This window comes from Passer montanus, unplaced genomic scaffold (genome assembly GCF_014805655.1).
Source record: "Passer montanus isolate IOZ18808 unplaced genomic scaffold, ASM1480565v1 scaffold74, whole genome shotgun sequence".
Classification (NCBI taxonomy): domain Eukaryota; kingdom Metazoa; phylum Chordata; class Aves; order Passeriformes; family Passeridae; genus Passer; species Passer montanus.
In genome coordinates this window covers 2,057,244-2,073,297 of record NW_024372592.1, presented here as the reverse complement: position 1 = coordinate 2,073,297, position 16,054 = coordinate 2,057,244, and the positions used below count along the sequence as shown (strand labels likewise).

Sequence of the window (16,054 nt, the reverse complement as noted above, 5' to 3'; positions counted from 1 at the left end):
CTTCATGAGCAATTTTATTGGTAATTTTATTTCTTTGAATCAGAGAGAGTTAACTTAAAAATGGGTTGTTTTACCTGAATAAGGGACACAGGGTAACTCATCAGCACACTGAGTGTGCTACATGGAGAGATAAACAAGTAGTTCTCTCCATTCCCCCACCCCCAAACACAATTTTGTGTGTTTTAATTGAAATGGAATGATCATTTTTATTTGGCTGCATTTTACAGGGCAGCTTGTGATCCACGCTGTGTCAGCCTTGTCAGTGCACTGGCAGATTTGCAGCCCCACAGTACTTTCCTGCAAGCACAGGCTCATAACAGCCTAATCCAGTAACGTGGGCTTAATGCACAATATAATTTCACGAACCACCTAGAAAGTGAGTGCAAATCTGGGAGTCAGTGCTTTCCAGAAATGTCATTTAAGTCATTAGTTTAGAAATGCTGAAGATGGATCTGACTGATATTAGCCCAAGGAATGGTCACTGATCCTTATACTATCAGAGAAAATAAAGTTGTGTGTGAGAGCAGCTGAAATCCTTTTTACATCCCGCTCGAGCTGATTACTAGTTATGCTATCTCAGTCTCAAGACTGGAGTGAGAGATGAGAAAATTAGAGTCCAGATCAAGATTTATACAAAATTTGGGAGAATTCCTGACCATTTCCATCCAATAAAGATAGTTAACCTTCAGTGCATCATTAACTTGCTGAGAACAGTACTAAAGTGACTTTAATTGACACATTTGCTTCTGCTGCAGGGTGAAATAACACAGAAGCAATACAAAACATTAAAAAAAATGTATATAAAAAAAAGCTTTTTGTCACAGCAAGAATGTTAGAGGGGGAAAACAAAAAAAATCCCGTTTTTATTTCCTCTGTGAGGATGCCAGCAGTCTTGTTTCATAAACTCCAGTGATTCATCACCATCCCAGGCAGCCAATCATTCTGCAGGTCAAGTAGAAATGGGCTGTAGAGCCAGCAACTCCTGCTGCCCTGATAATGCATGTCATTCCAGGCATGGCGACATGCTTTCTCAACAACTGCCATTTTCAGTTACCTTTTCTATGGCTGACATACAAGTAAATGTGTTGGAAGCAGTAAAACAGTCATAGGAAAACAGTTGCAAAGACAAATAGCACCTGCACGTGATAATCTCTAATGTCATTAGAAAGGAAAGATGTGTTTTGAAATAGGATTTCTCTCCTCTGAAAGCATCCCTTGACTTGGGGGGGTTATGTGTGTGTGTGTGACTGACAGGGGGCTTTCTGTAGGTTTTTTTTTCTTGAATTAACATCCAGACATTCGTCTTGGTTAAGAGATACAACTAGAGGAAAAGGAAAAAAAAACCCAAAACCCAACAACAAAAACCAATGCAAAACTCAAACACCCAGCATTAAATATAAAATCTTGCAAGTCACTTGTGGAAAAGGTTTTGTACAGCTGGATTTTGTTTGAATTCAATAATGCTAACTTCTCTAATTGAGGGAAAATAAAAGGATTCTCTTCAGTAATTTCTTTTTAGTCTTTATTCCTTGTCATCTAACTTAAATTTCATTAACTCCTTCTTCAATAACTGTCCTCTGAATCATATGTAGTTGAATACTGTTTTGCAGATGGAAACTGAGTGGGAGTTTTAAGGGCACAGGATTATAGAAATACACACCCTCAATGAAAAATGTTTAAATTTAAGTGCATACATGTATGTATGCACACATATATGTATGTATTGGTAACAGAGCATGTGTAATTTAAATACATGTACCATGTAAAGTCCCTGTGCCTGAACACAAATGGAGGAAAAAAAACCTGTTCCAAATAACAGTGCAGGAACCAGATTTCAAATGCATAAGATTATCCATATTAATTTATGGTAATCTACAAATGAATGCAGCAGAGACAGTACAGGTTATCCAAAATGGTACTTGCATTTATTGAGAGACGACCACAAAATATCTTCACGACAGATTTAGTTGCATCTTCTAATACCCCCTGAATTAATATCATGCAAAATACAAAGTACAAGCTAGGTTTCCCCTTTGGAATGACTGGCTCTTGAAATGCCAAAGGAAAGCCAAACATTTCTCTCCACACAAAGTCCTCTTAGACATCTTGCTTTCAGATTTCATCAACTTAGGTGTTTTCAGGGCTGTAAGCAGTGAACTTTCCATCAGCAGCATCTTCAGCTAATTAACCCTCCTGATTACAATAATTAGTATTGATTCACTCCTGAATGACTTCTTAAGTATTCAAGCACAATCTACACTTGCAGTAAAACTTCTAGATATGAATATTAATTGAACACTTGCTTTGTTTTTCAGCCCCAAAGGTATAGTTTGCAATCTTATATAGAATAGAATCATAGAACGGTTTGTGTTGAAAGGGACCTTTAAAGGTCATCTACTTCCAACTCCCATGCCATGACAGGGACAGCTTCAAGAAGATCAGGTTGCTCAGGGACATGTCCAGCTTGACTGTGAATGTTTCCAGGGCAGCCACCACCTCTCTGTGCAACCTGTTCCAGTGTTTCACCAGCCTCATTGTGAAAAATTTCCTCCTTATGCCTAGCCTGAATCAACACTGTTTTCATTTAAAGTCACAATCCCATGTCCCATACCAACATGCCCTGCTAAAAAAATCTTTCCTATAAGCCCCCTTTAGGTACTGAAAGGCTGCTCTAACATCTCCCTGGATCCTTCCCTTCTCCAGGCTGGACAACCACAAGTCTTTCATCCTGTCTCCTTAGGGAAGGTGTTCCAGACTGACTGCTTTTGTGGCCCTCTGGATCTAATCCAGCTGTTGAGGACTTGTCTCCTTAGGGAAGGTGTTCCAGACTGACTGCTTTTGTGGCCCTCCTCTGGATCCAATCCAACTGTTCCATGTTGAGGACTTGTTGAGGACTCCAGACTTGGAAGAGGTACTGCAGCTGGAATCTCATGAGGGTGTGGTAGATGCAGGGAATCACCTCCCTCGACCTGCTGGCCACCCTTCTCCTGCTGCAGCCCAGAACACAATTGGCTTCCTGGGCTGTGAGTGCACATTGCCAGCTCACATCCAGCTTTTCACCCCCAAGTCTTTATCTGCAGGGCAGATCTCAATCCCTTCATACTTAAATTTGATAACAGAAACATGTCAGCGTCATCCTCTCTGAACAAAGAAAATATTAGCATGTTGATGATTGTGGCTCATGAATGTGAAAGTAATTAAATAATAAATAAATACACACAGACTCCAGGCTAATAAATGAATATAATTCAATTCCATATCCCTATGGAAGCATGGAAAGCCATGTCCCAGGCTAAGACTTGTCTTGCTCTTTCTCTAACAGGTAGGACTAAAGGTGTTCATGTTTTGACATTACACCTGGTCACTGCAAGAACAAATAACAACTCATGCAGAGTCTGAATTATCTGTCTTAGCTCTGTTTTGGAAACAGATGTTGCCAAGTTTGACAACTACAAGGCACCACATTGCTTTGTGAATGGGTGAGATTCAAAGCAGGTAGCACTGAGGACACCTCTATGCTCAGGCATAAGATCTCTAAACCTATGCAGTCTTTCAAAAGCCATTACTTTCGTTAAACATGCTAAGAAATTACTCGTGTTACAGCTTTGCTTCACCTTCTTTGATGTTAATAATAATTGTTATGGCTCAGAAAGCAATATTTCAGTAAATATGCATAGAAAGATTATTTTTTTTAGTAGGATTCACACAAACTAATTCAAAAATCAGTCTTTGATGTGAATGCAATGTAAGAAAATACCCTTAGAAAAAACCAAAATAATTTTCAATCCAAGACAAAAAAAAAAAATCATTGTATATGTATTTTATGCAACATTTTATCTGAAAACATAGAAACTACAGTAAGTTCAGGAGGAACTCACCTGTGAGCAGAGTACTTAGGGAACAGTTATAGGATTGAATAGTCCTTAAAAGTGGTGGCTGGTTTTGCTGCCCAGGTGTCTGTTGGTGGCTGCTACAGAAATGGCATTCCCACTGCTCTGGGCTATCCCTGAAGGGGAATTTCCGCATAATTGAGAGTGAGGAACTCACTTTATTGCCACTCACAAAGGGCAGTAGCTGCTAGAAAGCTCAGGCTGCTGCAACATGACATGATAGAAAAATAACTTTATAAAAACATGCCACTGTTTCCACCCTCCAGTTCAGGCAGAGCAGAGCGGTTACGAATGAGTTAATGTTTGTCTTGAAAGAAGTTCTCCCAAGGAAGTGAATTATGTCATGGTCCCATAATATTAAACACCATCCTTGCTTTCTTCATGTTTATGCACAACACACAGCATGCAAGCACCTGATAATCCATAACCTCTTGGCTTCTCAAGAAGTATTTTATGTGATATTACATTTGTGTTCACATAAACTCCTTGCTATTGATTTATACCATCTCAAGTCTCATGGGAAGAAGACACAATGACAAAAAAAAAGCAAAACAGCATAGCAAATATTCAGTCTCCCCACCAAATATTTTTGTGTTGAAATGTATGCTTTAGAGAGCTCTGATTGCTACCGATAAGTCTTCAACGTCTTTTTGTTTTAATTAAGGAGTCTAAGAGACCCCTCAACCATATAAATCATGCACTAGAGTCCAGTTTTTTAAAAAAAGCACAAAATCTCTACTATTAATTGATCAAAGCAAAAACCAGAAACCACTGATAAATAAATCTTTTCTCACACAAAATCATTAAACTTATTGCTAAAAGCAATACATTTACTTAACATGTAAAGTATTTAAAGACTTTAAACAGTTTAAGAAACTCCACAGAGTAATGACAATTCATTTTATTTAAGACATAAGCTACTGTCCAAGTAGTAACTCAAAATTTTTCAAAAGCTTTGTAACAATTTTTTCTCACAATGCATAAGGTTCATTTTTCCAAATTCAAACTCAAAATTTTTAACTGTTTTAATGCTAAACTATGGTTCTCTAAACAGAAAGATAATGTAAGAAATGTCATATGAATAATTTGTCTGATTTGGATAGGAATCATTCAGGTAAATTATTCTGTCTGACCTTAAAAATTCTAATGTATAAAATGTAATAAAAATGGAAAGTCGCATGGGCTCCTACTCTGAGATCTAATTTATCATTTTTATTGCATTTTCATTATCTAAACAAAATTAGAAACAGTATCTTCAAAACAGCAGTTAAAGTTGATACGATCGGGCATAAAATCAAGCAAAGGCACATTTGGCAAGTATGTATTTCCCAGATTGACAGCAGTATTGTAAGCTTTCAGAATCAATAAGTTTTCTCACCACTGTTAAAGGAGAGGTTAGTAATAAATCTGCAACTTAATGCAATAGCCATAATTGTAAGATACAAACCTCCCCCTCCCTGCACTATTAGCAGCAGATATGAACTGAAACAACCACCACAAAACAGGCAACGCACTTTATATTCTACTGTACACACAAAAAGATTAAGGGAAATGAAAAAGGGGCTGAGAAAAGGAAAGGAAAAAACCCCCAAAACAACCCAAACCACCCAATCGCCAGACATACATTAAGCTAGTTTGACAACACCATTGTTCAGCTGTCCCATTGTCAGACCAAAAGATGTATTCAATGCTACAACGTCTGCTAGCAAATAAACAAAAGACTACATTTTTCAAAGCGGGGTGCCAATTCCAGCATAATTCTGTGTTTGAGTGTGCGTGTGTGCGTGTCTGCGTGTTGTGTGTCTCTGAAAAGAGTAGTCGATGCTGGCCTCCTGCTAAACCTGGGAGCATTATTAGAGAATAGATGTGGAATCCCACATTATGGGAGTATTTAGGTATTTTTAAAACATCTTTGAGCGGTAGAGACTAGGTAAAGCATTAGTAACTATTTACATAGGCTAAGTGAAAATTAAAGTGGTATTTAGGGCACTAGCTCTAATATGGAGTCTCCCTGAGCTTTTTCCATGCTTATTCCATGCCCAGTGCATAATAATGAAGCAGGCAGAAATATTGCAAAGGAGGTGATAAAAGAAATACCAGCTCTCTTTTAGGAAGGGAAAAAAAAAAAAAAGAAAAGATAAATACATTTATTTTTTTCCCCTCCTTGCCCTCTCCGTACATTTGTCATTATACATGAAATGTGCGACCCGAACTAGTGGAAAATGCTACTTGCACCCAGCAATGCCTGTCTTTTCCTTTAAATAGGGAAACTACTTAATACACGGCACGGTTATAGTTGCAGCGGGCCCAGGCAACTCGAAAGCACGCGTTAAAACAAAGGAGACAACATACCTTAAAAGCAGCTCCTCATTTCTCATAGTAACAGCGGATTTGGGACAGCGCATGCTTTCTGCACCGATATTCTCAACAAAAGCCAGTTCAGAAGTGCGCTCAAACATCAATGCCACAGTAGCTACTCACTAATGGCTACTCTTTCTCTCTTTCTCTCTCTAGTCAGACGCTGAGTGGTGGAGCAAAGGGGCCCCTGCAGATTCACTAAGCAGAAATAATCCTCTCTGACAAGTTATGTTGTCTGGGCATATTTTACATTAATGCACTGTGCTGCCTATAGGGGTCTTGTTTGCGTTCACTCTAGCCTAGCTGGTGTTAGCTCTCCTAATTACCAGCCAAAAAAAAAAAAATTAGCAACATTCCCCCCCGTCCACTGTTAAAACAGAAATAATAACGTGTATATATATATGTACACATATATATTTCTGCATATAAAACTGAAAGAAAAGGGGGGAGAATTTATGGGCAAATGAGGAAAAGCTTTCCCCCTCTGGAAGGATGCATGCATGGTACGAATCTTTTGTTTGCCCTGCGAACTCAGTGAATACAGGGGCAAAGAGATGCTGTGGCTCGTGAGGCTTGTGCACTTTAAGGGAATTGGGTTAGAGGCTCTTTCTGGGGCTCTGGAGTCGCAGCTGGAGCTTTTGCTCTCTCCCTCCTTCCCTTCCCTGTTCAAGGCTGAGTGGCTTTATGGGACCTGCCAGCTCACATCAGAGGGATTGGGGAGTATTAATGCAGGCACCTGGGGATCTTCCTCAAGTTTTCAGTTTTTCTTGGCAATTTTAACCCCTGAAAAACTCAAGTCCAAAATCCCTCCAATTTTGACCCCTCCAAAACACAACTTGGTTACCAAGTAACTGGGTCTGCTTTAACCCAGACCCTCACGCTTGGCTTTGGCACAGTTCTCACAGATGGGGAAGGATGTTGCATTATTCAATGATTTACTCACTTCCTATGCATGAAAGGAACTATAGTGTGACACAGATTTCAGGGAAACAGCCTCTTTGGCCCTGTTTGGGAGATCCGCCATGTGATTTGTAGGAGCAGGTTGTGGTCTTCCCAGTTGCCAAGGTAGTCAAAGAGAGTTTTATTTTCACGTCTTGGTTTCAGCTTCTGCTGTGTAAATCTTTGAACCATGCAGAATTTGTAGGAGCAGGTCGTGGTCTTCCCAGTTGCCAAGGTAGTCAAAGAGAGTTTTATTGGTTTTTTTTTTTCTTGGTTTCAGCTTCTACTGTGTAAATCTTTAAACCATGCAGAAGGATGGTTGGCTTTTTTTTTTTGGTATTATTTTAATTTTTTTTTTTAATGTACATCAGATACTTGAGCAGGTGCTTATTTAGTAGACTGAAAAAGTCAACAAGTCCTTGATGCTCTTTTCAGTCAAAAGCTTTTCTGCACCACGGTGGCAGTAAAATGTATCTTAAAAATGACTGTAATTTCCTCTCAGGTCATGTTAACTTAAGGAGGTGCAAAACTCAATAAACACGAATTGTCCAAAATTGACAACTTGTCAAAAAGTCCAGTCAGGCTAAAAATTGATCTACACTTCAAAATTTTAATTCAGCTTTCATGAGCTTTTGGCTATGTCTGTGGCTGGTCCTAAGCTTTTTTCCTACATTATATACTACAGCCTTAAAATATACTGCTACAAAATCCTGATGCACTGCTACTGCTGCTAATTCCTTAACAGAAGTTGGTATTTAGGGGCTTGATCTTTAAACTGGAGTCTGGGAATGAAGGCAAAGAGAGAGCAATCACCAGGATAAATACACTGGTAGCAAGATCTCGCCTTTCTGATGGCAGCTGTAAACTTCTATTAAGGTCATAAATTGTTTGCAACAGAAACGATCCTTTTGTTCTACACTTCTCATTGAGCACTGTGAAACCTTGGGATTAGTTTCAGTCACTCTGATGCAATATTTGTCAAATGACTAAAAGACAAATTAAAAAACAAACCTGGACATAATCTACTTTTAATGGTGTAGAGAGAAAGACAGCACCTTAGGAAACATGGATATCATGAAGGACTGCAAGTTAAGGGAAGACAGGTTCCAATTTTCTTCCCTTTTCATCTGCAAAACATGACTGGGATTCTAGTTGCTCTTGCAATAAAAAATAATAAATCATTTTAATGATTAGCAAGTCAAACCAATTCCATGTTAAAATGTCATGCTCCAAGGTCAACTGAGACAACATAGCTTGTACTTCATGCTAAAAATATCTGAACAGTCATGGAAGGCGGCCAGGAAAATACTCAACCAACATGACAAATCCCATACCTCCTGCCCCAAATACTAAATCCATTACTACCATTTCGGGCATGGCCACCAGCACTCCAGATTTCAGCTCCTTTACTGTTCACCTCCAAATGACTTGTGCCCAGCACAGCTCATGGTGGTGCCCAGGCTGCTCCAGAGCAGTCTCGGGCTGCTGAGGCTGATGTACGAGCAGCAGCAAATACCAGGGTGTGCTACAGAGTACACAGCTGAACGGGAAGTGTCAAACAGCCTGATGAACTGCTACAGTTTTCAGAAAATATGGCAAGGATCAGCATCTTAAGACACTACCAGCTGAGGGAACAAAGCTTTCTTTTCAGGCTGGAGCAGAATGGCTCACACAGAGCCCTTTGGTGGGGAATCAATGGGCTTCTGTTGGGCGGCTCCACGCAGTTGCAAGTTCTTGATCATTTCTGCACTTAGAAAGAAGGAGAAGCAGCAGCAACAGGAGATAAAGTGAAGTATTATGGAAGGACTCATCTACAGCCAAAGGAATAAATAAAAAAGAAAATAAAAAAAAGAAAATAAAATCTACAAAGCAGTAATACAGACAGACGAAAAGAACCTACGCTTTCTATCACACGTAATGAAACGTCTGACAGAACAACATCTGCAGAGGGATCACAGCTGCTGAGGATGAGAGGGAATATGAGTATTATTTTTCAATTGTAAGATGTACTAAGCAGGAGTCCCTTTAAAATAATATGGCTGAAGGGAAGATTAAACCAGATGCACAGGGCTATCTGGCTTCTTTCAGGATGAAAGTCCAGCTGTGGGTTTAAATTCAACATTTAATATGAAAATTGATTGTAGATTCATAACTGATATGCATATATTGCAGAATGCTCTACACAAATTACATACAGTGGAAATTTGATAATTTCATCGCCCTCTATTTAATGGAAACCCAAGCCTTCCACGTATAGCCATGAGTTTGCTAAACTAATTATGTGATGCTGCAAATCCTTGAAAGGCAACAGGAACAGCAGTCATTTACACAAGCAAAATGATCAAAACTTCAGAGGCAAACCAGTAACAACGACTAATTTATGCCAATTAAAAGTGTCCCTTCTGCTCTCTACTTCTAGTTCAAATTATTTCTTGACCATTCAATTTGTTTACAGTATTTTAAAAGTATTCAGAAGCCCAAAATATAGTGGTGTTTTGCTACAATATAAAAGTCTTTCTACCAGCCAAGAGATGGACTAGATTTCATGACAAAGAAATGGTGGACAAATGTCCAGGACAATGGACCAAAAATCATGAGTGCAATCATGAGAGGCATAGAAAGCTTTGATTCATGTCCCCATTTTACCAAGTGTCCCCGTGTCAGATCTCATGCAAACCAATTAACCTCTTGCTCACATCTCCATCTTTAAAATGAAAAAATCCAATAAACTCCAGAGCAGTGTGACCATAATACAGAACACTGCAAGATGTATAAATCAGTGCTTTATTTTGGCTTGCACAAACATTTAAAATACCTCTTCTCCTCAGAAGAGGCACTTGCAGTCTAAATCAGTTATCTGCTGTTCTCTGCAGTTATTTAGGCTCAAATCACATTTGTTTTGTATAGGTGTGAAAAGCTACACTTTAATCTGATGGCATTTTAGTGTTTCAGGTGGTTAAATCTCACCTTTGAAGCTGAGCAATTAGTCTAAGCTAGTCATCTAGGGTTTCTCTATTGTCACTGAGGGGAGATTAGTTATACTAAAGAGCATTACCACATCTCTCCATTGACTACAAAGGGATTAGATCCCTAAATTTTAAATGCATATATCAGGCAAGACGAATCCCACCAAAGTGCCTAAAGCAAAGGTGAGAATTCCCATGTTCCTGTTTCAGCATCACTAGCATGTGCCCATCCCTGTGCTCCACAGCACTGCCCATCCCTGGGCACCCCGTGGCTGCTGTGCAAGGGCAGCTCAGACACTTTGAGCCTGCCTGGCACTTCCAGGGAGCTGCAACCTGCCTGCAGGATGTGTGCAGCAATCAAGCTGCACCTGGGCAAGACTGCCAACAGACTGGTCCTGAGGAGGGGAATGAAGATGCTCACAGGGCTGGAGCACCTCTCCTATGAAGTCAGGCTGAGAGATCTGGAGTTATTTCCTCGTGGAAAAGAGAAGGCTCGAGGAAGATCTTACAGTGCCTTCCAGTGCCTGAGGGGGCCCACAAGAAATCTGGAGAGGGACTTTGAGCAGGGCATGTTGTGATGAGACAAGAGAGAATGGCTTTACACTGAAAGAGGGCAGGTTTAGATTAGCTATTAGGATGATATTTTTTACTGTGAGGGTGGTGAGGCACTGGAACAGATTCCCCAGAGAAGTTGTGGCTGCCCCATCCCTTGAATTGTTCAAGGTTGGATGTAGCTCTGAAGGATCTGGCCTAGTGGAAGGTGTCCTTGTACATGGCAGGATAGTGGAACAAGATGATCTTTAAGGTCTTTTCCAACCCAAACAATTTGGTGATTCTATTCATATGTTAACCCTATGCAAAGTTTGAAGTAGAAAGGAAATTGGCCTCAGCTTCAGAAGTGGAATCTTTCCAGCATGCTTTCAAAAAGCAGACAGTTCATTTAGGTATCTTCTCCTAAAATCTAGAATAATGAGCAACTCATTCCCTGCAGCTTTTGTGTTATTGGAAATAGTGGAACACAAGCCCAGGTATTATTGTTAGAATAATTTTGCTCTGGATCACTTAATTGGTGAATGTGAATAGCAAAGAATTTTCTGTAACTCAGAAGGCTGTATCTCATCACACTTCACCTCTGCTCTAATTGAAATTTTTGTTCATTTTTACCTAGAACAAATCATCACACTTTTGTCTCTGCTTCCTCTGTTGATTTTTGGTTTTGATTATATAGCCTTTAACATATTTGCAGATGGGAGATCAATTGTTGTCCTCATCTCCAGCAATCAGACATCTAGGGTACAATTTCTATCAAGAGAGCAGAAACACTGTGACATTTGCTATTTGTATTATGCACATACATACAGGTGGAGATGTTTCTTTGCTGTTCCAGGCTAGGAAAACACAAGTCACAGAGACTCAGATCCTCACCTCTAAATACAATTTCATGGTGAAACCATATTGATCAGCTTTAGAGCCATTCGTGCAGATGTGGCCAGGTCTTCAGGACAGGTATGACCTCTGTACAGCTTGTGTGTTTTAAACATACTCACAGTATCTTTGTGCTCAGGAAAAGGAAGATTAGTCTCAAGCTCTTGCAGTAGAGATACAAAAAATTACTTTTTTTTTTTTTTGGCAACAAAACCAGTCTGAAATTTGGCCCATCTCCTTTTGTCTCCTTTGGTAGATATTTTAGATTACATGCCTAGATTTTCTGTCTGAGTCATAGGGGTGCAATTACTGTTGGTCTGCATGCTGCAAAAGGTCTTTCCTAACATTTTTCACTTGGGAGTATCCAAATAACATCATGACAATTAAATAGCACAGACAGAAAACACATGAATACAAAATGTTGCGTAAATGCTGAAGATTAATACTTGGACAGCAGAGGAAAAAAAGTTTTGCATTTAAAGCATATAGCAGGACTGGTACCCATTGCTTGTCTGCAATAGAAGAGGTGTGTGCTGCCTGCCTTGAGCATTCAGCAGCACTGTCTCTGCATCTCAGCATCTGGGAGACAGAAGGAACAAACCTCTCCTATCTACCTAAAAAAAAGTGCTCCATTTCTTCCCCCACCCTAGACAGGGAAGAGGGAAAAACTCTCAGTTTGTGCAGTTCACAAATTCTGACAGAGAAATGCACTTCAGTGTGTTTTTTAAAGACAATACATCACTTGAAACAACTTACAACTGGCCAGGCTGTGGTTTCAGACGTGGCTACTCTACAAAGGAAATAAAGTATTTGGAAAGATCCACATGTCGTAAGAACATCTGGCCTGCAACTAAAGGGAAGGAGGAGAAAGCTGATCAAAAGAGTGAAGAGTAACAGAAGAGGCAACAGAGCACCAGATCTGAGAGAAAGAGAGAGAAAAGGCAGAGACAGAACAAACACAGCTGGTTACAGAACCATTTATTTTCTGCTTTAATTTAAAATCTATTTAAAGCATAAGCAGAACCTGCTCTGTCTAAACAGGAATATCTTTATTTTGCACTTGTAGTAATGCCAAGATCATGACTCTAATGATGTGGGATATCAAGGACCTTGAGTTCTTGGGAGGACAATCTAAAGAAAGTGAGCATGCACAATATATACAAATGTATGAGCTGTTTGTATTAACACATATCAATGAACATGAAAAATGTTAATAATTACAGATGAGAATTTAATGGCTACTCATCCTCTTAAACTAAAATTAGAAATAGAACCACATTTAGCATCTTTATTGAACCTATTTTAAAATGATCTTATGGTGCTCTACACAGAAGGTTCATTTCACACATCCATGAAAGGCATCCAACAAGTAAGGATGAAAGTGGATATTTAAAAACAAGCTCTCACCAGAGAAAGTGATGCTGAACAGAAACTCACATGCAAGTAAAAAAAGAGAAAGGAATCTAATTTCTGGGATTTGGTATCTAGACAAGTGGATGCATCTACCAAGAGAACATTTGGCAAAGAATGGGAAGTGGGAATTGGACCTTAAACTGTCCTGTGACACGTGTCCAACATGAAATAAAGACTTATGGGGAAAACTCATCATCCATCAAGTTTCCTGAAAGGGCAGGTAATATGGTATTGTCCTATGTGGAAGGGAAACAAACTGCAAGTTGAATAATTCAAACCAGATTAATTGATCTTTGGTTGTAAATACTGGTTGAGACTGCTTGATTCATTACATGGTAAAAGTCAGATTTTCTATTTAAAAATGCTTTGAAGGGAAGGAAATGTATCACTTCTATGTTGGCATAAAAATAAAAGTAATAGCTACAAAATAATTTTTACTATTTTAAAAATTAATTAGCACAGAGACTTGTTTCCTCAGCTGTTATCCTCACTAATCAGTTTTATTTCATTATTGAAAACTAAAATCACCACAATTTTAATATCTTAAAGTCTCTACCTAACATTTTTTTGTTCAAAGGACACTCTTCCTTTCTTCCTTTTTTGTCTTTAAAAATCTATTAACATTGATTAAAATGAAAGAGCTAGGATATAAATCTTCAGCTAGATTTACAACACATTTTTCTTTGACCTTTCTCATGTCATCTGACACTTGACAGTTTTGTGCGAGATGTTAAAAAATGACTAGCAATTTTTCGTGATTCTAAGTGCCCAAACTCAGAGAGTTTTGTAGGGCCTGTAATTCAGAGTTAAGATCCTGCTTTGTGGGAAGGAAGAAATAAATCAGACCCTGTGAAAACACCCAGAAGATGGATGCATTTCAAAACCTCTGATAAAAATTTTGCACAAACTGAGATTCTAAGGATAAGGAATTCCTTAAAATGTCAGAGCACAAATTTTTGAAGAAGGTATCTTTATTTAAAAAAAAAAGAAAAAAAAAGTATCTTTATCAAAGATCTTCATGAGGGGATTGAATTCACCCTCAGTAAGTTTGCAGAGGACACTCAGTTGGATGGGAGTGTTGATCTGCTGGAGGGTAGAAAGGCAGAGCCCGGACAGGCTGGATTGGTGACCCAAGGCCAGCTGTATGAGATTTGACCAGGCAAAGTGCAGGATTCTGTCCTGGGGCCACAACAACCCACACAGCTCCACAGACTTGGGGAAGAGTGACTGGGAAGCTGCACAGTGGAAAAGGACCTGGGTTTGCTGGTCAACAGCAGCTAAACATGAGCTGGAATGTGCCCAGGTGGCCAAAAAGGCCAGGGGCATCCTGGCCTGTGTCAGCAATAGTGTGGCCAGCAGGACCAGGGAAATGATTGTCCCTTGTGCTCTGCACTGGTGAGGCCACACCCTGGATCCTGGGATCAGTTTTGGGCCCCTCACTACAATAGAGATGTGGAGGGGCTGGAGATTGTCCAGAGAGAGAATGGAGCTGGGGAAGGGCTGAGCACAAATCTGATGAGGAGCAGCTGAGGAAGCTGCTGGTATTTGCTGCAGAGACAAAGAGGTTCAGGGGTGGCTGTCTCACTCCACATCTCCCTGACAGGAGAGTGCAGCCAGGTGAGATTGGGCTCTTCTCCCAAGTAACAAGGAACAGGACCAGAGAAAACAGCCTCAGGTTGTACCAGGAGAGGTTGAGATTGGATATTAGGAGAAACTTATACACAGAAAGGGTTATCAAGCTCTCCAGGGAAATCTCCAGGGAAGTGGTAGTCACCATCCCTGGAGGGATTTAAAAGGCATAGAGATGTGGGATTTGGGGACATGGTTTAGTGGTGGGCTTGGCAGTGCTGGGTTAATGCTTTGATTCAATGATCTTTTCCAAGCTATATAACCTATGATTCTAAAGTCCAAGTTGCTTTTATTAGTTTGTCATGCAACTAAAAAATGACACATACATTTTTTTAATAATGAGCCAACTGGGGAATGTTGTTTAAGAATGTCTTGCTGAGATAGAGTGTCAAGATATCAAAACCTTGCTGAAGCAATGGAAGCAATGCAAGAAGTTGGGTAAGTCCACTCACAAATAGCCATGGCAGGGAGGCTGTGCACAGTAGATTTACATCTTTCAGTGGGTGATGTAAATGTATCCTAAGGCACAGAGTGAGAAAATTCAATAAAAACTAAGCTTTCTCATAAAGATATGATTCCAGTTTGTGATCAAACTGGATCCTAATTCTGAGTCCCAAAGTGGTGTACTTTGCATGCTAAAAGTCTTTGCCAGTTCCTTCAGACATGCTTTGGTCTGATTAATGTCATTTAAGTTTGGGAACTTAACAAAGAAACCCACAAGCATAATCAATCCCCTTTGACTTCCAATTCAATTCCTGCTCAACCCACCATGGATCTCCCTCTGAAGAAGCAAGAAGCATAGGTGAACTAGGGTCAACCTCAGCATCTCAGCTGAGCCTAAATAACGGGAGGATGTGAGGCCTCTAGGCCTACTTTGTCTAAAAACTCTGATTCTGGAATAATATCTAGGCAATGGTTGTGGCCATGGCCATGGCATCCTGTTTTAAAGTAAGCTGTGCAGTGATGCCCGTAGTTCTTTCTAACCCTGCTGCAACAAAGATATGTGTGAACTACAGATGGATAAGTGGCAGCTCCAAAGACCCTTGAGATTATCCTCTGGGAAAAAACGAAATACAAGAGACTCACTCTCAGACACCTTCTACACCACACATAAGCAATGAATGCTTTTAATTCAAAGAAAAATGTGTAAGATCAAACACATTTGATCAACCACACCATCACCAAACACCACCAGACTTCTTAACATCTCATTTCCCATAATCAGATAACATTTGTCAAAAACACAAATTTCTGTGTCATCAGCAGTGGGTTTCTCACAACACATGCCATGTTGCTCACCTGACAGGCTCATGGAGCCCCAGGAGACTTTGTGAAATGAAATGGCTGCAGAGCAGAAGGAATGGCTGGAGGCCTGAAGGGACACACAAGAAAATGAGTAATTTGCCTAGATTCCTTCCAGTAAGGAAATGCTGC

The 16,054-nt window shown here is 39.8% G+C and overlaps 1 protein-coding gene across 5 annotated transcripts in view; it reads right to left on the bottom strand.

Moving 5' to 3' along the window:
• CELF2 (CUGBP Elav-like family member 2) overlaps positions 1–16,054 on the bottom strand; it is a 547,089-nt gene that overhangs the window by 251,398 nt on the left and 279,637 nt on the right. For 3 of the 5 annotated variants that reach the window (XM_039730879.1, XM_039730878.1, XM_039730880.1), the window contains exon 1: positions 6,243–6,493. The exons of the other annotated variants lie outside the window; for them this stretch is intronic. In XM_039730879.1, coding sequence (XP_039586813.1) covers positions 6,243–6,349 — 107 coding nt within the window. In that variant the 5' untranslated portion in view covers positions 6,350–6,493. Of the gene's footprint in view, positions 1–6,242; positions 6,494–16,054 lie in introns of those variants that run through there. 5 annotated transcript variants of the gene reach the window in all.